This window comes from Hibiscus syriacus, unplaced genomic scaffold, assembly GCF_006381635.1.
Source record: "Hibiscus syriacus cultivar Baekdansim isolate YM2019G1 unplaced genomic scaffold, ASM638163v2 tig00110446_pilon, whole genome shotgun sequence".
In the NCBI taxonomy this organism is placed as follows: Eukaryota; Viridiplantae; Streptophyta; class Magnoliopsida; order Malvales; family Malvaceae; genus Hibiscus; species Hibiscus syriacus.
Window position 1 is genome coordinate 93,129 of NW_024062741.1, and position 22,694 is coordinate 115,822.

Here is a 22,694-nt window from a genome sequence, read left to right on the forward strand (position 1 = left end):
ATATAAGATAATATTAAACTTTCAAGGAGCGACCGCCCACCCGCTCGCTCGGTCCATCCCTATCACCGCATGATACAAATGTCAAATGCATGTGCAAGCAAAAGTAGTCATAGTAGCATAGATGATCTTTATTTGTATCTTAGAATTTAATTGGAGTTATTGAGATGAAATCTAGCAGCATTGATGTTTGACTAGGTTGTCATTTTGAAGCAAGAGTTGGACAAAACAAAGGCAGCACTGGAAATATCCAATGGCAAGTTAAAGCTGAAAGAAGAACACGCAGTCGCTGCTATAGCTGCACAGGCAGCTGCAGAGTGGTCTCTGCAGCTAGCCGACAGCAGAGCTGCAGGACTTCGTGAACGGATCGAGGAGTTAACGAAACAATTAGAAGAAGCGGAGGGCAAAGAGAGGAGCCGAGGTAAGCTGAGGCACTTTTGTTGGCCCTGGCATGTCCTGAAAATGAATATCACTAACAATACTAATAGCAGAACTCAGGATGTTAAACGCATGCTACCAGAAATGCAGGCCTTGCTTTCATTACACCAGGTAATTGTAGATATACCTTATAACCATACTGTTAAGTGTTACCTTATTTTGTCTTAAATATGTCGATTGTTGTTTTTTTCTCTCTCTTGTAAACCATACTTACACCAAGGCTTTCAAAAATCAAAAGAAAAAAAGAAAGAAAGATCAAGATTTTGAATGCAATACAAACATCAGACTTCATGTTGACCAGCGAGGTTGGTTCAAGTTGAAATTGTTCAAGCAAGGTTTCAGGTTCGAGTTCTTATGTATGCAGAAAATTCTCATTGGGAGACTCATCTACCAAAATCAGATGTGTGACCCGAGTCGATCGAGATTAGTCAAGAAGAAACCTTGGGACTAGAGAGAGCCAAAAAAAAACCTTCATAGGACCATTGTGGTATAAAGGAGGACAGATTCAAGTTGCAAATTATACCATTTGGCAACTTCAAGTTGCCTATAGAAGGATATCACACTTTCTAAATAAAAAATTAAACGTTAGGGTATGATTTTGAAAAAATTAAAAATTTAAGTATTAAAATAGATTAAAACTGATAGTTTAAAGACTAAATGTGTAGTTTACCCTTAAAATATTCATATCAACGATTCGTTTGTAATTTCTTTAACACTCTGTGCAATTTCTTTAACACTCTGTGCCTATATACAACTCCCAACTCGATTCCTATTAAAAAGGTTATAAAGGTAGATGATAAAAAAAATTACAATGTTTAATTAATGATATTTTTTTAATTGTGAGTCAAATTGTTAAAACCTTAAATATATAAATTAAAATTTAGGATATAAAATGTATCAAAATTGATAATTTAGGTACTAAATGTATTAATTTTTTTAACGACGGGTACTAAAATGAAATGAAAATTAACGTTAGGTGTGTTTTTTAAAAAAATTAAAAGTTTAGGTACTAAAATGGTTCAAAACCGATAGATTATATATTAAATGCATAATTTAACCTAAAATATTAGTGATTCATTGTCACAAAATTAGTATATATGGACTAAATTTTAAGTTTTAACATAGTACAAACCCCTAACATATTTAAACCCTAGAAGCTAGATAATCTAGAAGTAACTGGGCTCTAAGAGATTTTGGGTTGGGTCAATCCTCAAGCCATTACTCTTCTCTGCACGTTATTTATTTCTCGGCTTCTCAGCCCAGAACCCATGTCACCAACCCTTAAAACCTAGGGTTAGAACTCAATATATTTGTTATGCCACGATCCCGAAAACCCTATTTTCTTTGAACTCCGCCTCATTTATCCCGTCTCCGCAGGTACATCTTCACTATCTCTCTGAGCCCCTTCACTCTTCTTTAGCATCTTTTTTTCTGAGTATTTTTCTCTGTTTGATTGCTTGGGAAGCTAAACTGTAAGCTGAAAACCCAGAAATTGTGTTTGCTGTGTTCATTATCTGCTGTGCGTTGACTGGTGGGTTTGTTTTAGCTGATGTTTTATGTGTTAGAGTTAGTTTTGATGCTCATTTTATCTAAATGTAGTTCTTGGTCTTGAGATATTTGGAGATTAATATGCAGCTGTATTTTTTTTGTTTAATTGTTGATGCAAATATGTTTTGTGGAATTTGAGCTGTTTATGGAGGAAAGTATAATTAATGTTTGGTTTGATTCCTAGGTTAAAATGATTTTTCAACTTCTGTTTGAAGCTCGAGTTGATAATCGAACTGATCTGTAATTCGAATATGAAAGATTATTGAAATGTTGCTTGAATTTATTGTTTTTTGGTTAATTTTATGTAGTTGTTTGGTTGTTTCTGAAACAGGCATGGCTACCAAGCAGCCAAATACTGGCCTCTCTGTAGGACTGAACAAGGGTCATGTTGTAACCAAGAAGGAGTTGGCTCCTCGTCCCTCCATTCGGAAAGGAGTAAGTACATCTATTCTCATTTATGTAGATTATTTGTAATTGTGCATCTCTTTTATCAAAAGAGAAAGGCAAACTTGCTTAGGTGAAAAAGCTACATGGCTCAGATTTGGACACAAGTTTTAGTTATGGTAATTGGTAATGTGGCTTGATATATAGATTATTTGTTCGGATGTGCATGGACAGAGTACATAAAAGTAGTCGGAGCAACATAGGAAAATAGCGGTGTTAGTAAATTGTTGTGATCAGAGAAGTCATGGTCCCAATTACTTTATCTTATTCAGAAAACAAGCAAGAGAGTTCATTTCGTGAGGAGCTTGATCAGAGAAGTTGCTGGTTTTGCACCATACGAGAAGAGGATCACTGAGCTTCTGAAAGTTGGCAAGGACAAGCGAGCTCTAAAGGTTGCTAAAAGGAAGTTGGGAACTCACAAAAGGGCAAAGAAGAAGCGTGAAGAGATGTCCAGCGTTCTCCGTAAGATGAGGTAATATCTCTTATTACAACATATCGGACAAGCAGTTATATGTTTCCTTCTTACGTTTCGAGGAAGCCTTTGCCATCTGAAAACGGTAATAAATATTGTTGTTCGTGTGATGTTCCTTTCAGGGCCCATGGTGGAGGTGCAGAAAAGAAGAAATAAACCTTTGTTTTCTTGGTTTTGCTCTGTTCTCGATTAGGAGCAGCTGGAGATGTTTGTTTAGCTTATGTTTCGTTTTTGTTGTTTGAGACTGAAATCTGTGTTTTGAAAACTTTTTATTTGAATTAGATATGAGAAATTGGAAGAAGTAATGACTTTAAAGTTATGTCTTTTTGAAATTAGACACCCATCCAAGTACTTAAAATATTCTTTAATTATTGTTGCATGTTCACTTTTTTAGAATTTAGATGAAAAAAATTGAATAGTATAGGTACCTATTTTGACAAAATATTTTAGATACTTATTTTGATTAAATTTTAGGTATTTATTTTGACTAGAAAATACTTTAGGTACTTAAATGAAAAATAGAGTACACTTTATATATTGTGATTATAGTCTTGATCATATTATTTACACCTTTAAAAACTCGATCTCAAATGGATTCACATATGATAGATTGTTAACAAGTGATGATTAAATTGAGTAAAAGCCACAACTAAACAACTTAATAAAATATGTGCAAACCTAATATGCAAAATATTGAGATGGTATACGTTGATGGTGTAAAATTTGATCTCAAGGGGACTCATCTATGTCATTTCTTGTCGAATGACTGAAGTTAAATGATTTTAGATGATTGAATTAGGATAGGCATGAGATCCGAACTCGATGGGTTTCGACTTGACCTGATCTGGTCGGATTTTTTAAAAAATTTAAGTTTGTGTTCGAGTTTAGGGAGAAAAAATCTGACCCGACCAAAAAAATAATATAAAAAATCTTAAATTTAGGGATAATTGTAAGAATATTCCTCTTTATATTATTTTTTTTAATTCTCTGTTTATTAAATATAGTTAATAATTTTATATTATTTCGGGTCGGAGTAAAGTTTTATCTCAAAAGTCTGATCGGGTTTCGGGTGAAGGTATAAAAATTTTGGGTCGGTCAGGTCGGGTTGGCTGGAAAACCCAACCCATGCCCATCCCTAGATTGAACGAGTGAAAAATAAATGATTAAGAATAACATTAAGATAGTTTGAGGTCATTACTATTTCTCCTGTGACTTGTTTGAGCAAATTATGGAAAACAGTACCTTGACAACCAAGAAACTGCTTGAAATGTGCACGCTAAAGAGGGAAGTGGTGTCTGCTATTGTTCAACAGCTCTTAATGCATGTTCCACCTAACATCTCACATCCAGGGAATATATGTGCACATCCACATATGATAACAAGATGATGTTATAAATGCATGTCAAGAAATTTACATGTACGGCCCATTAGGATGATATGGTAAAATATACAGCCAGGAATTCTAAAAAGTTGCCTCAAGCAATTATCCTTACCAGCTTTAATGGAGCCACACGAGATAATCATTTTGATAAAGCAAAATGGTAATCACATGTCTGGTTCAGAAGTGTCGCAAATTGTTCTCTGACCCGATTAAGACAAAAGAACTCGGACAACCATGAAATCCAAGTTGAATGGCAAAGATCTTAAAACGTCCTTTGGTCATCGAGTAAATGAGCCTCTATCATGAGATTTATACATGTATATTTTACCATCCAAATTAAGGCATAAATGGAAGGGCAGAAAGCATATTAGAACAACTCGTTGATATTGTAACCTGCTTATTGTTCAAACACTAGACTCACCATGTTTGTTTCCTGGATTTCACTAGGTAAATATATCATTGGCAAAGTTGGATTTCATAAAGTAAAACATTGAATTGTTGATATATTACTCTACTTTTCAATGGCGGAACATCCCAAGGATATACAACCAAACGGTTCTGCGTACTCCCGACGATACACAACCTAACATAACATTGTGCCACAGGAAGAAATGGCTCAGGCTTCTATATGCCTAGCCTTGTCATTCAGATTTAGCATGGTTCCTTCCCATAATTCAAGTAGCTCCTTCCTTAACCACGACATGAAAATTACAGGTCCCAGTGTTGAAGGTACCTACACGTAAAAGATTAAGGATGCAAGTCAAAGACGATGTGGAGGTGCAACAGGCATCCCATGAACTCAAGAAAACTATAACATTCAATAACAGCTTTAATAAACCCTTGTCGAATTTCGATCGAGTACACAGGGAGAATAGAAATGATCAGAATGAGTACATCATGTTTGCAAAAATTCATGATAAATATAGAGGGTCAACAAGTTTCAATAAACTGTAATGATAAAATACCAGATAAAGGAGAGCAGGTTGAGGTGAGTGAGTCAAAATGCCAGCCGCAATTGCAGTTACTAGTCCAACAGCATACCCAGGAAGGGCATACCATATATATTTGTGCCCCTTAGAGGAATATAAATCTAAAAGATTTACCGTTTCCCTACTCTTTCGATGATCAAAACAGAGGACCAATGCTAGCAGCATTGCAGGAATAGCCTATGTGGAACCCAAGAAAAGAAAAAGTCAGAAACTCTAACGATTGGGGAGGAAAAAATGGGTTGAAAATTGCCAGCAAAGTAATGTGGAACTGATACACAATGCTACGATGTTATTCTGAAAATGTCACATGCATATTATTGGAGTGCTTGTCTCTAAAAATGCATGAATTGCAAATAACAAATGATTGGTTGACAAGTCCAGACTGAGATCCCAAGTGCAAGACTGCAAGTGTAATTTGCAAACCAGAATAAACTTCTCAAGCTTGAAACTGAAATGACGATTTAAGGACTTACACCTTGAATATACTAATAGATGATAGTCCAGTAACAAAGAGCCTGCAAATATTCGAGAGCTTTGCATGATATATAGCAATAGGCATACGAAATTCAACTTTAAATAACTAAATAGTACTGCAACCAGTAAACTTGCCCGAGTAATTACTCCTCGAACAACATAAGGGACAAGATTTGAATATTCTCCATGTTCATTCAAAAAAGAATAAATATCAAAATCAAATGAAATGTAATGAATACTGCTGATCATAAAATAAGACACCTTTAAAAGTCAACAAAAACTACTTTTTTTCATATACTGAAGAGAGGCTTTCTTACCATATCACCAAGACCAAGCATCATGAAGTCAGCTGAATTCCCACCAGGGGATGCACCACCCAACAAATTCCTTGGAAAAACAATCTTTACAGGCAATTCTAATTTTTTTGTGATCAATTGTAAGCCGGGAAGACTCAAACTATTAGCAACTGTGTGAACTGGGTTTGAAGCTTTCTGTGTTGCTACTGACACCATGACATTGGCCCCGAAAAATCTTTCAGAGAAGAAAACCCAGAATATGTCATACACGAAAAGACATACTAGAAGCATCGCACATATTTTGAGGTTTGGAAGGCGCACATGACTGACAAATGCAATGCAGATGGAGATACCTAACACATTGTTCAAAACCCAATGCCCTGAAACAAGCCAAGATGCAACCGTAAGGATGCATGCTAATAACAATAAGCCTTGTATTCTTGTAAATGACTTTGAACAGCACCGAGACACAAATGGGTCAGCCAAACCAAATTGTGATTTCAAATACCCAACGTGAGGGGATAGACAAAAGAATAGGGATGAAACAGAGGCAATAGCTGTGAATGCAGTCAGGAGTTGTGAGACCGAGGGAAAAAGGTAAAACATCAAAAGCAAGCTGCAGGAGCTCATTATTGGGATCATTAGTGCTTGGGACCTATCTAGAGTAATTGATGCTTCTGACAAGTCACGATTCCTCTCCATTTCTTTCCCATAATTCAGAGCATGAAATGCAGATCCAAATGTCACAGCCACTGCTGTAGCAATGAGAGTAAGTGGAGCAGGTTCAAGTAAATATAAAAGTTTCCACAAAGAATCCATGACTAAGCGCACAACTCTTTTGGGTCAATTATCCGAAGCACACCTTTTATGCACCTAAATCAAATACAACACAAAATGAATCTCGAGAACAAAGTTGCACCGTTTCTCTAATGAACACTATTAGCAGAGAAACCCATGCAACCTGCAAAACAATTACAGAAAACAATATCTATTAAAATACATAACAAAACATGAAAAACATCAGTAGCTAGATCTAGGAAAACTGAACCAGCTCTATCCACTAGATATAATATAGTATCATGTTTTCCTAAAAATAATTATAGAAATTTTCAATTCATCACAGTGTTACACTTTCAAAACCACAATTCTCCAATGAGGAACTTTAAACAAAGGAGTGCTCCAAAACCGAAAAAATGAGCAACCCATTTCTCTAGTTGTGCAAACCTAACATCTCCATCTCCTAGTTAACCCTTTTTGATAATATTCTTTCATCTGATTTGCATTGGAAAGGTGTAAAGCTAAAAATGATTGCTTACTATTCCAACAATTTTCAAATCACACTAAATTGCTTGTCCAGCAGCATGAAACTAAGAATCCCATTTCCGTCCAGAAACAAAACAAACAGAGAACAGTTAAATTCACATTTCATGTCTTTCTAACGTCAATTTATATATAATTATCTCAAAATTTTAATTTAATATAAAAAAAATCACAGCAAACAAACAAAAGCTGAGATGAAATGCGAAATCTTCATCACGTTCACAGCTCATATTGCGCAAGGAAGAACTCCAAAAAACGGCTAACAATCTAGGGCGTAAAGAACTACTAAAAAAAAGCTATAAAATATATTCAAAAACAATATTCTGGGGGAAATAGAGATAAGATTTGATCTGCATACGGGCGATGAGTAAAGATCTGATCAAATGAAAAGTAGATGAAATAAGATTAAAAAAGTGTAAATTGAGGACAGAGATATTTTGGAGAGGACTAACCTTGGACTTTGTACAGCTTGTGAGGCTTTGTTTCGGTCGCTCTGGTGATCATCAATAAGGTCCCTAGTGCGAGGCGAAGGAAGTGAGATTTTTGAGTTAATTTTCAGAAAACCCATCATTATTTTCATGTTTTTGCAATTTGAACCGACGTTGTTTTGGGTAAAAGCCCTCCTTTAAGGCAAAGTTGGCCCAATACCTCAGGCCGGTAAAAATAATTGACCCATTAAGCCATCCCAAAAATTAATTTGTGATTTAGGGTAAATGCTACATTGCAGAGGAAATTCGTCACGTTCATATGACGATTTTGTTTAAATAATATTTTTTATTTAAATTCGTCACGTCAATGTGACAAGTTTCAAAAAGATATAATACTTTATTAGAATTTATCACGTTAGAGTGACAAGTTCCAATAAAACAACATATTTTATTGAAACTCGTCATTCCCACGTGACGAGTTTCAAATCACTGTAACAAGTATCGATCCCAAATTAATTTTGAGGAATGTCTAATGGGTCAATTTTTTTACCTGTCTAGCTTATTGGGCTAATTTTACCCTCCTTTAGCTCACCCTTTGTTGTATGGGTTATCTAAGCTATTTGGGCCTCAGCTTCCACTTGGTATACCTCAAATCCATACCCATTTCCTGGCAACCTTAACAATGTTAAAGATGAAGTAAACATGATCACTAAAAGTAAATGTAGAGGCATTTAGGGTCTATTTGTTTATATGCAAACATATTTCAGAAAATAATTTATATTTTATGAAAAATAATTTTCATAAAATATATTTTTAATGTTTAAATGATATTGTATAAACTATTTTATATGTACTAAATGCCCAATAGGTAAAAACCGACTTAGGGTTCCATGAATTATATATGTATTAATCAGCTTTCAATAAGAGATGTGTTCTACTGAAATCTGTTTTCGATTTCTAAAAATTTTATAAGTTCAAGTCCGTCCTCCTCAAAGCTCAGCAAGTAGAACTGATGAATGGCTCATTATCTTCGAGAATTTGATAATCTAGGAGCTTTTCAAGCAAGGATAATTTTTTAAGTCCTTTTTAATTTAAATATTAGTTAAATAAAACATTTATCATTTTTAATTGTTATATTTAAATATTTCGTTAAACTTTGTTTCTTTATTGTAAATAAAATTAGTCTCTCCCGATATCTGATCCTAGCTCCGTGTATGTCAATAGAATTTATTCCAAAAAAATTCATAAAGATGAGGTAAATCATCAAAGTCAAAACACCAATTAACAAAGATTAGGTAAATTATCAAAGTCAAACCACCAAGAGATATCATACCTAACTTTCATGGAATTGGAAGTCAACCCTTAGTCTTAGGGATATTTAAACTTCGGTTAAATTCGATTAATCGAATTTTTTTCATTTTGATTAATTATTTTAAAAAAATCGATTCAATTAGCGGTTTAATCTGGAAAAAAAATATCGATTAATAAAATTTTAGAAGTTTGATTCGGTCTATTAACCAAATTGGCCGATTTAACACCCGCCCTCGAAAAGTGCATATATTAGTGGCCAACAAACTAACTAGGCCTGTAAATGAACTGAACGTTCAGCGAACCGTTCATGAACCGTGCGGCGGGAAGTTCGTTTATGTGCGTTTATTTATTAAATGAACGAACATGAACAAGATTTTTTGTTCGTTTAATTAAATGAACGAACATGAACATAGGTCTCGTTCGTTCATTTACGTTCGTGAACGTTCGGTTATGTTCGTTCGGTTATGTTCGTTTATGTTCGTTCGATTATGTTCGTTTATGTTCATTCATTTATGTTTAACCCAATCTTCTTAAATCAATTTTGGTGACCAATTTGTAAGTATCTTAAAAATATTAATTAATATGATATTCTGATGACCAACTCCATAATTAATCCAATTTTATTTGGAGATTAAATCCAATATGTTAACCTGTGAGGCACCTCGCACCTATATTCATTTCCCTTTTTTTTTTCCCAAACCCTAGTGTTCACTAGAGAGTGGAGACGATCGCTGAAAGCTTCAAAACAAGTTATATTATAGTGCAATATGAAGTTTTACATGTTTGTTTTCATCTCTTTCTCTGTTTTATTTGACTTAATAGTTGATATGTAAAGTTATTGCAGGTATCTTCACATCTAAAACTCAAGAAAACATCATACTTCTTTCTAGAAATAGATGTGAATATAAAGGTAACAATCGGAAGTATACGAGCATCAGTAAAGAGAAAAATATATAGAATTTACCATAAAACAAAACAAAGGTTTCTATGCCATTTATGAAAAAGAGTGTAATAGGAGAAAATGATTGTTCATATGTAATCATGGACCACTAAGATAAATGTTATAGCGTTAAATTAAAGTTGTGTGAATCATTTAATATCTTTAAAAGATCGATCGAAATATTTGATATCTTCAAACATTTCATCACTGCTAATCAACTCTTACGCTATTTATCACTGTAGATTTGGTTGATTTGCATTGTCGACTATTTTTCATGAAAGAATAATGGAAGGTAGGGTCTCCAACGTTTATGTTCGTTTATGTTCGTGTTCATTTATGTTCGTGTTCGTTTATGTTCGTGTTCGTTTATGTTCGTTTATTTATTAAATGAACGAACATGAACAAATTATATTCCTTAATAAACGAACATGAACAAAAAAAATTTTGTTCGTTTATGTTCGTGTTCGTTTATGTTCGTCTATTTATTAAATGAACGAACATGAACATACCTCCGTTCGTGTGCGTTCGGTTCGTTTACAGGCCTAAAACTAACCAATTACCTAAGAGCTGTGTAACGTAAGACTTTCCATATTCAAGGAGTAATCCAAAATGCATAACAGAATTCAAATGTGTGTCGGGACTTTGATCACTTAACAATTCCCACAAGTCATACGTTAGGCAAGGAAAGTAGGCCCCCGTCAGCGTTCCATAGGAAAAAAAATAGAAGGTAAACTATGAATTTAGTACCTAAACTATTAGTTTTAGTCCATTTTAGTATCTAAACTTTTATATTTTTTTCTAAACATACTTAACATTTAGTTTTTGTTTCGTTTCAATACCTCTTTGTTAAAAACTCAACGTGTTTAGTATATAAACTATTAGTTTTGGCCCGCTTTTATAACTTAAACTTTCAAAAAAAAGTTCATAAATTGTGAACATGGGTACTCAAATAAAACAAAAATTAAACTTTAGGTATGGTTTGAAAGAAATTGAATGTTTAAGTACTAAAACGGACAAAAACTGATAGTTTATATACTAAACGTGTAATTTACACACACACACACAACGAGGATGGAATGTTATTATGTTAGATTGTTAAGAAAGTTTAAAAGTTTGAATCTTGATGATGTAAATGTAGTAAATCAAAGGCTTAATATAAAAAATGTTCAAATTATACTTCTTTTCCCATTTAGGTGTCTAAACTTTTTTCAGTCAATATAGATGACTAACATTACGAACGTTATTACTTTAAGTGTCTCGGTTGTAACAAATATTAGAAAATTTCGTTAGGTGACATGTATCGTGTTCATATTTTTCAAAATTATATAAATGTGATATATATCTCTTAACGAGATTTTGAAACGATCGTGTCGCCGAGACACTTAAAATAATAATGTTTTGTAACATTAAACACTTAGATTTACCGAAAAATGTAAGCATCGAAATGAAAAAAGATATATAATTTATGTATTTTTTTAATAATAAGTCCTTTATAGTGATAACTATAGAAAGTAAAAACAATTTTTTACTCCATTATATTTACGGTATTTATCAACCCTACACTTAACTTTTGTAAAAATTAAAATTATCATTAATTAAGTGCTACAATTTATCAATTATTTATATTTATAATTTTTAAGGGCTAAATTAATAAAATGATAAGCTTATAGCGAAAAAAATTGAATAGAAGTTAGAAAATGAAAATAAAGTATGGACATTCAATTTACCAAAATAAGATATATGGACAAATTTTTAAAATTTGAAACCTTTGACATATTTAAATTTAGGTTTAAGGGTCACATTTGATCTTGTAGCAAACTCAATTTATCATTTTCGACCCTATAGTATTTTCGCATAAATTTAGCCGTCAAAATTGTTTAATTGCATCATTCCATATCCTATCCCTAACTTAAAACCCTAAATTATAAATCATAAACCCAAAACATAATCTTATAACCCTAAACTTTAAACTATAAATCCTAAGCCCTAACTTGTGGTTTATAATTTAGGGTTTTAAGTTTGGGATATGTATTGAATGATACAATTAAGCAATTTCAAGGGTTAAAGTGATGTGAAAATACTATAGTGGCGAAAGTGATAAATTTAAATATTTAATATTTTTTCTAAAATAATTTGCAAAAGTTAAAGAGGACAAAAATGGTATTTTACATTTAATTTTTTACTTTCCTTTTTTCTAACTTCCCATTAATTAGAGATAAATAAAAATTGAGGAATCTAAATGCAACAAAAAGAATATATAATTTTGGGGGAAGAAACAATAAATACTCAAAATTTTAAAGCATTCCAGCGAAGCCTCATTGGCATGTTTACTGAATTCATCAATATCATTGGCATGTTCACTGAATTCATCCATATCATTGGCATGTTCTATTACCCCTTTTTTAACCCTTAAATAATCCGCAACACATTTAACGTTTAGGTAAAATACATTATATGCTACTCAATTATTGATAAGATTACAAATAGGTCATTAAATTTAAAAAAAAATCAAAATAAATAACTCAATTAATCGACTATTACAAACAAATCACGTTGCCGTTAAGTGTGTAATAGACATTAATTTCTTAGTTACAACTAAGTTACCTAACTGTAACAATTAATAAAATGAATGACTTGATTATTTCAATTGATAAATTGATTGGCTTGATTTATGATTAAAAAAGTTAAGTTCGTTTCATTTTTAACGACAAAGTGACATGTTTGCAATAATTGATTAATTGACTGACTTATTTGTAACTTTTTAAAATTTTAATGATCCATTTGTAATCTTATTAATAAGTGAGTGGCATTTGTATTTTACCCATAAGCTTTTATGGGTAAAATACATCTTAGGTTACACGATAATCAGTTTGGTGACAAATATATCAATTTCCCCCCTCAATATGATGACATATAAGTACAATTTTATGGATTTCGCACTATATCCGCATCAATTGGGGGCGGGAATGGATAAAAGTTTAGTGTGTAGTGGGCAGATGTGGATGTAAAAAGTCATATCCGTCTTGGGTAGTGGGTAGGCAATGGATTTAAGACCTTACCCGCCCCACATTCGCCTGTCCACTAACTATCCACTATGAATTTAGGTATAATTTCAATAATTATTTTGTAAATATTAAGATTTTATAGAACATGACATGTAATGTAACCAAATATTATGGTATAAATATTTTTAAAATTGAAGTCAGTCGTTTCTCTTATCTCAAATCAATGGATATGGACGGGTACAGACGTGTACGAGACTAGTGGTGGGTATCTTATTAGTTAATGTGTGTGGGGATGGATTTAAGAATGTATCCGCGCGGGCGAGTGTAGTTTTTAAAAAAAATTACCAGCGGTGGGTGGTGATGGATACGAAAATATTAAGTGAGTATGGGGATAGGGGAAGGGGTATCCACACTCGTCCCGCCCGGTTGCCATCCCTACCCCCTAAAAGTTATAATTTAATCATTCAATTAAAAGTATTGTTATAAATAGATCGACGATCATTACACACTTGTTATAAATAGATCGATGATCATTACACATTAAACGAAAGAGTGATCTTACAGTATAATAAAATTTTTAGTCTCTAAAATTTATACAATCTATCAATGTGTTAGGGTCATATTGATATAATATATAAATTTTATGGACTAAAACTATTATTATATCAGGCTGCATTAAATATGAATAACCTATTTGTGATGATATTTTAATTAAGGGATAAAAAATATCTTTTCAAAAGAAGCTGACCAATTTATAACTAAACTAATAATTTAGCGACCTTAGATGTATTTTTGCACTTTTTTATCCTATAGTGCGGAAATTCCAAAATTCACCTCCACATATATATATATATATATGTTACGTTTCTTCGGCCTCTCTCTCACGTTACATAAAGCCATCACCTGTCAATTCCCGCTGCTTTAGTAGCAGATCTGTTTTCTTTGTGGGTCCGTTCTCAGTGACAAAACCGCGAGGCCCAGATTTTTCCGCCATTATTTTTTCTTCATCAGTTCAATGCGAATCAGAGGAATTTCAGAATCAACGTGAAGAAGATGAAGATGCATATAGAGATTATTCTGTGTTCATTCATATTCTTAGTTCTCGCTCCACGGAGCATTTACTCCGAAGAGCGACTCCTGGTTGCCATGACTCTAGTTAAAAACGCCGCTGCTGGCGGCGCCGGTAATTAGAATTTTCGTTTCTGGTTATAAGCTTTAAGCGATTTGAATCTTTATATTTTGTTTGGCGGTAAACTGTTTGATTTGTGAATTGTCGCAGTCTGTTTGGATGGAAGTTTGCCGGCGTATCATTTGCACAGAGGATTTGGCGCTGGAGCAAACAACTGGATTCTACAGTTTGAGGTAATCAATGAGTTCGTCCTTACGGGCATAATTAACTTGTATTTGTTAAAATAATATGATAGATTTAAACTGTAATCGCATCGTATATGTTATTTGATTAGTTCATGTGACCACCTTAATTTAAATTCTTTAATGGCAAAACTACGTAAAGACGGCACTTAAGCCAAAATTGTATTCTGGTGAGAATTAGCGTGAAGACTCGAGATGATTAGATTAGTTTTGATGCGTTGGAAAAACTGATACCGAATTGTTTGTCACTGTTTTTGAAACCTGGGGTCTCGTGCATTTCACTTTTTTGTTTTTTCCTTTATCATTTACTTAGTTTTTAGGCTAGCGTGAACCACCAGTGAAAACGGCTGAGTGGAAGCCAGCTATAGGTCAAATTTGTCAGATGGTAAAAATCATTCAATTGGAGACTACCAAAAAGGAGTAAAAATATAGTAATAAACAATTCAGCCTCTAGATCTGGTGAATTAAGAGGTTGACGTTTATTTCTTCTTATGTGTAGTTTTATTGTCTCTTCCCTTTCAATCTGAATAATATATATGTTCCTGTAAGTGTATGAATTGCATGCAGGTGGGATTAAATAAAGCGTTTGTCTTTAAATGAATGGTCATATGTGTTTGTCTTTATGTTATGGCTTAGATTTCATGAAAAGTGTGAGAGGAAAACGTTGTGTGAGTCCATTTCATTAATAAATCATAAACTAAATATAATTTATTTCAGTTTTGAAATTTTAAACTAAAATATTCTGTCCACAAATTTGTGTAAAAGAAGCTGTTTTATGGTCCCATAAAACAAATTAAAGTTTCATGCAATAAAAGGATAAAAAGTCTATTGAAAAGGCTCAAGCGTTGAGCCTAAGGAAGGACAATGTTCACAAGATTAACGAGATGTACACCTTGTTAGTTCCAGTAGATCAGTAGGATCCAATGTTTTTGAGATTATTAATTATTCTGATTCTTAAATTCTATTCCATTTATACTGTAATCTGTTTATCAGGGTGGTGGTTGGTGTAATGACGTATTGTCTTGCTTGGAGAGAGCCGAAACGCGCCGTGGATCAACTCGTTACATGAGCAAGTTGGAAGTCTTCTCTGGCATCTTAAGCAACAATGTCTCCTTCAATCCAGGTTCACTTCACATCTTATTTCTCAATTCCATATTAGTTAACTCTGGGTCTATTTACTGCATGACGTGAATGTGATACATATTATTATTATTTTTTAAATGGAAACTTTGATATGGAGTGCATGATTCTAAACCAATCAGACTCCAGAATGGATACGAAAATGTATGGGTTCAGTATGTGACACCATATTTAAGCTACTGGAAAATAAGATTAAGGATGGGTATAAATTATCTTTCGGTTCACTTTGCCGGAAGAAAAATATATATTTTGACTAAAATTTTGATCTGAATTTAGAGAATTTCATTTTGATTTAAAACTCGACTTGTTTTTTAGGTTTAATTTCACATAGGACCATATATATATATATAATTATTATTTTTATCTGATAATATAGAAGTTTAGTTTAAAAGATTTTGATAAAGAGATATTATTATAACTATCTCTAATAAATAATTATATTATTATTTCAAGTCAGTTAAAATTTTTCACCCTAATTTTAAATATAATATGATATTATCTTTCAAAAGCCAAACCTAATTTGATGTTAATCTGAATTTTCAAAATAAAAAGATTGGTCTTATAAAATTAGATCGAATTCAATACCTATTAGATCCAAATCTTATATTTATCCCTACATATGATTGATTAGGGGTGAATATTTTAGCTTTACGTTGTCTTGGTATTCTCTCATACTCAGTCCAGATGTATCAAAGAAAAAGACAAAGGGAAGGTGCAAGTTGGTTCTATTGGTATCAACGCGTCAATATCTGCATTGACATCATTTTGATATTATCCTTTACATTTTTAAATATGCATCCCTTATTTTTTCTGTTAGAAAAAGCCTTTAGTCATAAATTAGAAAAAACATATACTTATAGATATATTGAAATTATTAACTCAAAAATAATGAATGGAGTCGGACCCCATTTTCCTCGACCAATCATAATAGCACTGGCTTGAACCGGAATCTAGTATACTACACCTTTGTTTGAGAAAGGGTAATCCATTTCCCGGTAATCATGCAGACATCTATGTTATCCTTTTGATTAGTTTATAGGTTGCGGCTAAGCAGCACCTGGTCCCTTCAGATTTATTTTAATGGATAAAATATATTTTAGACCACTTAATTATATGATTAGTGAAAAACATATTTTTAAAGTTTTAAACAAACATTTTAATTATAATACTACCTTCCTCCCATTAAATTTGTCCTTTATTGATTTTCTAAAAGTAAAAAAAAATAAACTTTGACCATGATTATTTTAAATATTTTAAAATTTAAAATTTTATAAAATATATATTTCAAAATTACTTGATTGAATATTTTTAAAATATATATTTTTTACATTTTATTAATAATAAATTTAAATAATAATGAGTTAAAGTTAAATTTTTTTTAGAAAAAAGTCAATGATGGGATAATAATATTTCCAGTCCTCAAATTTTATATGTTTTATCCAAATTTCATTTATTTTGATAAATTTTATATTTAAAAATTATATCAATTTATTCTTTTTTTGTGATACACTCAAACTAAACAAGCTCATCAAATGATCAAATCAAAGCAATAATTGGATAATTGCATTCTACCATAAAATAACAATAAATTAATGTTAGATTATTATTATATCAAAAAAGTATTCGGAAACTAATATAACATCTCTAACAGAAAAACAAACAATCTAAAAGAACAAAGAATAAAACTATTGAAAATTTTAAATATGAAAAGTTAAATTTATTGAATTATTTTGAATTAGGATCAAATTGATAGAATATAAATTTTAAAGACTAAAATTATGTATAAGAATATTTTAATTGAATGACATTTTTACAATTTTTTTAAAAGTATAACAATTTATTATTAAACACATAATTGAATGACAGTATATTTTAATTTTAAAAGTATTCGATTCTGGGTGGTTCAGCATAGTTCTCTGCCAGGCTAATTCGTTTCATTGTTTCTGGACTTGCTGTCTTGGTTCATTCTTAATTACATTTATCACCTTGCATGTTGATCCCATTAGAGGACTGTTTTCAACGTCCTGATTCCTAAATTTTGACCAACCATCAAAACGTCGGTGGGTAGAAGGGTTTGTTTTTTTTTAGATCAATAGTTGAAGGGTTTGGTTAGGTTTCCGAGTCTTTTCTCTCTTCATTTTGACATACGCACCATATGTTTACAACTTTACATAATTTTGCTCCAGCTGGCAACTACAAGATTATTGTGGAACATGGGAAGGAGCAGCTGTTGCTTCTTGCCTGTGCACATGTCCTTAGTTTTTGAAAGCAAAGGACGCAAAAGACAAACTTCAATTATTTTCTCGTTGACCAATGTGGGTTCAACAAAGTAGTGTTATCACGGGTGCAAGATGCACTCCAAGCTGTAGAAATCTTATATTGCTTTAGGTGTAAGGTGTACAAAAAGTGTTCACCCAGGTGAAGTAAATTTCAGTATGCATGTGGCCTTATATGTATGTATGTAATAAGCTTAAAATATATATAATTAAGTTCTAACAGTGGTCTGGTTTATTTATAAAATATACATTTTTTATAGGTCATTATGCTTAATTCTCTTATGTTGTCTTGCACAAAGTCATTAGGTGCAGTGCTCTTCGGCACGCCTTGATAACTCTGCATCAAGTTGTAGCGAAACATGATACAGAACCAAATGCTCATGACAATCGGTTAGATTGTGCTATATAAGAGAATGTCTACATGGCATTAAAGAGAGTGATTATACTATATCTTATGCAAATGTTCACTGAAAGAAGAATAAAACGGTTTGCTAAAGAGTTGTGTTTGTAGTTCATATCAAGCACTTGAAATCTAGAGATTTTATAAAAACATTTCTTTTCTTCATTGGTTCTGGAGTAATCATTAAATTCTTACACCCAGATTTTTACAACTGGAACCGTGTGAAGCTGAGATACTGTGATGGAGCCTCATTTTCTGGAGATAGTAAGTTTTACAACGGGGTAATTTCTCATATTAGCTCTATGCCTTGCGGTGTATCTTTTTGTTTTTTAAAATCATATTTATAACTCTACGTTCTGAAACTTAAAAATCATGAACAGTGAATTACTGGTAGGACTTGGAAAATTTGTTAATCAAATAGTTAAAATTTATGATCATATGATAAATAATTTTTTTATCTTTCCTCATTTCCATCCTTCATAACAAGCAAAACCCAAATGTCCTTATCTATAAAGAAGGCTCTTACACATTTGAGCGCTTGTTAAAGACCATAGAATTGCCTCCTTTACTAATTCCTTTCCCTATATATGCTTCTGAAATGAACAGACGTCATTACTTTATTTCAGAGGGCAGAAAATTTTTGAAGCAATCATCCATGATCTTCTGCCCAAAGGGTTGTCAAGTGCACGCAAGGTAAGATCACATTAGTCAAATTTTCTAATATAGCTTCGTACTTTTGAGGTTTGATATTAATCATGTATTTTGGTATTCAAAATTACGTACTTATTATATGCAAGAAAAAATTCCCATGTAAATATGACATGCAGTGTTCAGTGGTAATATTTGAACTTCAGCTCTACTTCATTTGCTTTTTCTCTGCTTTAGGCATTGCTTTCAGGTTGCTCTGCTGGGGGTCTAGCAACCTTTCTGCACTGTGACAACTTCACAAAGATGTTACCAAGCAATGCCAGTGTGAAATGTTTAAGTGATGCTGGATTTTTCCTGGATGAGTAAGTTTCATTGTCTAGTTCTCTGCACCTGACAAGCTTCTGTTTCCGGGTGTTACATCCTTTGATTTTCAATTTGCAGACGAGACATAAGTTTGAATTTGACCATGAGGTCCTTCTATCATGATCTAATCACTTTACAGGTACTTATTTTTTTATCACTGCCTTAAATTTTGGTCTGCTTTTACATCCATATCTCTAGTGTCATGGAATGTACCTATTTAAACCCTGTTTTAGTCCTGAAACTATTCACACCAACCAAATGGACATGACAGGGGATAGAGAAAAATCTAAATCCAAATTGCATGGCATCGATCAACGATCCGAAGCTGGTATGAACTCGGCAATGCACTTATCAATAAAAGAATGATGTGCTTTTTGCTTGCAGCGCAAGGTATTTAACTTCCCTTTCCGCAGTGTTTCTTTCCCCAGTATGCATTGAAGTATATCACAACGCCCTATTTTATCTTGAACTCGGCTTATGATGTATACCAGGTACATTTCCTTGCTCTTTTTGTTTATAAACTCAACACTATTCCCCGTCGAGTCAATGTTCTAGCACAGTCGATATAATCACAGTGTTTCTGCCCCAACAGTTTCATCATAGTTTGGTTCCGCCTTCTGCCGATCCGCACGGGCACTGGAATCGTTGCAAGCTTAATCCGGCAGCATGCAATGCAACCCAGATTAATGTATTGCAAGGTTGGCCTTCGTTGCTCTCATGTTTGTTGAATTTCTGACAAATTCATATATATGTGTGTATGCATAAATCCTACTGTAAAGTAGACAAATGGTCCCTCGACTATAAGGTATTATTTTATTAAGTTACTCAACTATTAAAAGGTACAAAACGATCTTCTGACTATAGAATGTTGCTTTATTAAGTCACTCGATAATTAAAAGTTATAAAATGGTCACCCGACGATTCATTATGTTCCAAACTCATCCTTTTCCGTTAAAAAATTGACAGTTATTTAAGCTGAACATTAACATGATGATTGACATATGATAGTCGTTTGAGATTATGTGATTAGATTTTATCATATCACAGTCAGCAAGTTAACATTCAACTCATAATACTATCAATTTTTTTTAACATAAAAGGACGAGTTTAGAACATAATAAATAATCGGGTGATCATTTTAAAGCTTTTAATAGTCGAGAGACTCAACAAAGCAACACTCTATAGTCAGAGGATCATTTTGTAACTTTTAATAGTCAAGGAACTGAATAAAGCACTACACTATAATCGGGGACCATTTGTGTACTTTACACTAAATCTTATAGACTAATTATTCTTTGATGATATAAACTGATATTAAAATCTAAATCTTTCACCAGGATTGAGGCGAGATATGCTTTCAGCGCTTTACTCATTCTTCAGAAATTCAGGAAGAGGAGGAATACTTATAAATTCATGCTTTGCTCATTGTCAAAGTGAGTCACAGGACACATGGTATGCAGCTGATTCTCCAAGAATACACAACAAGGTAAGTCATTTATTTTTCTTAATGCATGTGTCTTGGACTTGTTTTTTTTTAAAAATTATTCGAATAAGATCGGATTCGGACACAAATTCGAACATGGATATGGTAAGTAAACATCAGAACAAATTCATATCCGATACTCCCACGGGTAACAAAAAACTTGAAAATGCCATTACAGACCATTGCAGAAGCAGTTGGAGATTGGTACTTCGGTAGAAAAATAACCAAAGAGATTGATTGCCCCTATCCATGCGACAAGACATGCCACAACCTTATACCCTCACAACAGGTAATGTCTCCCTACACCCACTTCGATCTTGTTAACAGGGCCTTCTGTTTGGTGGAAATAACACAGTCATCTCCATTGAAATCCATTTGCAGGTTTCACTCAGATAGATGATTCTTTCTTTACCTGCGACAAATTATCCCGTATACAGATGTAAAAACCGGACCGGTGGTTGAACCGGTCAGACCACTAATTTTTAGTTTGATCGGTTGAACCATCGGTTTGATAAAAATGAAATAAAAGATTAAAAAAATTATTACCTTGAATTTTGGTTTTTTAACGGTTCACATGATTTTAGGTTACACCACCAGTTCAATCAGCTGGATCATCGGTTTTAAACTCGATCGGTCGTTCTGGTCCGGTTCTAACAACCGTTATTCTTACCATATTGAACAATCGATAAAACCAATTGGTTTTCATTCACGGTAATTGAAGAATTATACAGAAGGCTGTGTAAGTTACGGTCCTTGAACAGTAATTGTAATTGAAAATTACTTTCTATTTGCAGAAGTAATGAACTGTAATAATTTTTCAATAAGATTATTATTTTACTTTCCTTCGTTCATTATCGTAAATTCAATACTCACACATATCTCACCATCCACAACACATCTAATTTTTATTCTCATCTATATTCTATCATCACGAAATACATATCTATCTATATTTTTTTATTATTCTGAGGTAAATACAAGATAATATTTATTCAAAGATAACTCTCATACATTTGATATTGAACGCTCACACTCCTGACACTCCTGATGCTAGAACTTGAGACATCAAAGAATAATAATAATTTCTTTACCGTCGTTTGGTCTCTTGCATCTTATACAGACAAGGAAATAACCTGACAAAAAATCTTTGATCGCTTTCATGGATTTTTCATTATTCTCAATGGCACAGCTCTTAAGCTTTTTTTTACAGCACCTTTAAGGGCATTTGGATCCTTTCCTCCTCTTTACGATACTTCCAAAGCCCCTTCTCCCACTCTTATGTTAACTCGCCTTCCCATTTTCATTAAACCCTAAACCCTAATACTAACTACACACTCAAAACCCCTCTTTTCCTGTTTCTTTTTCTCATATATTTTGGTGAGGTATGCTAGGAATGGCATCCTATATGTTTAGCCTTTGGATTTATCATTCTGTTTCAACAACACTTTAACAACTCTTACCTACACACATACGACACCAATCATACAAATATATAAACAGTTGAGATACGATCTTTCTCAATCTAGATAAAGACTGATTCTTATGCCCCATACCTATTTTATAATCATATATATCTGGTTTAATAGTCGATTAATTCATTATATCAATTCATGATAATAGTGATCCTTTCAATCTAGTTTGTATCGTTCATGATACTAAAATTCAAACTATGAACGTTGTTTAAAGAATTTAACTTTACTGATATTTAACCCTCTTAATCTAACTTGCTCCGTTTAAACTATTAGTATCCAAACCCTAAACATTAATAAATATGATTAAATTAAGGAACATAAACAAAATGCATGACTTACGCGTAATATAAGGAAGGGTAAACTACTCATTTAGTATTTAAACTATCAGTTTTGATCCGTTTTAGTATCTAAACTTTCAAAAAAATTCATCATACCTAAAGTTTGATTTTTGTTTCATTTTAGTATTTATGTTCAAAATTTAACATTAAGTTTTAACTT

General features: G+C 32.7%; 3 protein-coding genes and 1 pseudogene across 6 annotated transcripts in view; 3 read left to right on the forward strand and 1 right to left on the reverse strand.

Moving 5' to 3' along the window:
- LOC120125898 overlaps positions 1-618 on the forward strand; it is a 2,970-nt pseudogene extending 2,352 nt beyond the window's left edge.
- The window catches only part of LOC120125901 (signal peptide peptidase-like 1), a 26,880-nt gene extending 18,981 nt beyond the window's left edge, over positions 1-7,899 (reverse strand). Inside the window, exons 1-4 of one of the 2 annotated variants that reach the window (XM_039144224.1) lie at positions 7,812-7,899; positions 6,061-7,000; positions 5,246-5,446; positions 4,853-5,013 (exon numbers count right to left, since the gene is read on the reverse strand). In XM_039144224.1, coding sequence (XP_039000155.1) covers positions 4,897-5,013; positions 5,246-5,446; positions 6,061-6,858 — 1,116 coding nt within the window. In that variant the 5' untranslated portion in view covers positions 6,859-7,000; positions 7,812-7,899 and the 3' untranslated portion in view covers positions 4,853-4,896. Of the gene's footprint in view, positions 1-4,647; positions 5,014-5,245; positions 5,447-6,060; positions 7,001-7,811 lie in introns of those variants that run through there. The other variant, XM_039144223.1, reaches the window with a different exon arrangement.
- Positions 1,725-17,689, forward strand: LOC120125902 (60S ribosomal protein L36-2-like). Of its 2 annotated transcripts, XM_039144226.1 has the most exons (5): positions 1,725-1,812; positions 2,315-2,418; positions 2,700-2,899; positions 3,022-3,070; positions 17,677-17,689. In XM_039144226.1, exons 2-4 carry the CDS (start codon positions 2,317-2,319, stop codon positions 3,053-3,055), a joined length of 336 nt encoding a protein of 111 aa, XP_039000157.1. In that variant the 5' UTR covers positions 1,725-1,812; positions 2,315-2,316; the 3' UTR covers positions 3,056-3,070; positions 17,677-17,689. The 2 variants fall into 2 exon arrangements, with proteins under 2 accessions (XP_039000157.1, XP_039000156.1); XM_039144225.1 differs by lacking the exon at positions 17,677-17,689 and having other exon boundaries at positions 3,022-3,204.
- LOC120125900 (pectin acetylesterase 9-like) lies at positions 13,928-21,428 on the forward strand. Of its 2 annotated transcripts, none has more exons than XM_039144221.1 (13): positions 13,928-14,226; positions 14,323-14,405; positions 15,408-15,537; positions 18,432-18,511; positions 18,837-18,923; positions 19,116-19,240; positions 19,320-19,380; positions 19,513-19,569; positions 19,655-19,732; positions 19,834-19,939; positions 20,579-20,727; positions 20,903-21,013; positions 21,309-21,428. In XM_039144221.1, exons 1-13 carry the CDS (start codon positions 14,097-14,099, stop codon positions 21,411-21,413), a joined length of 1,302 nt encoding a protein of 433 aa, XP_039000152.1. In that variant the 5' UTR covers positions 13,928-14,096; the 3' UTR covers positions 21,414-21,428. The 2 variants fall into 2 exon arrangements, with proteins under 2 accessions (XP_039000152.1, XP_039000153.1); XM_039144222.1 differs by lacking the exon at positions 21,309-21,428 and adding an exon at positions 21,106-21,273 and having other exon boundaries at positions 13,929-14,226.
- The last annotated feature ends 1,266 nt before the right edge of the window (positions 21,429-22,694 follow it).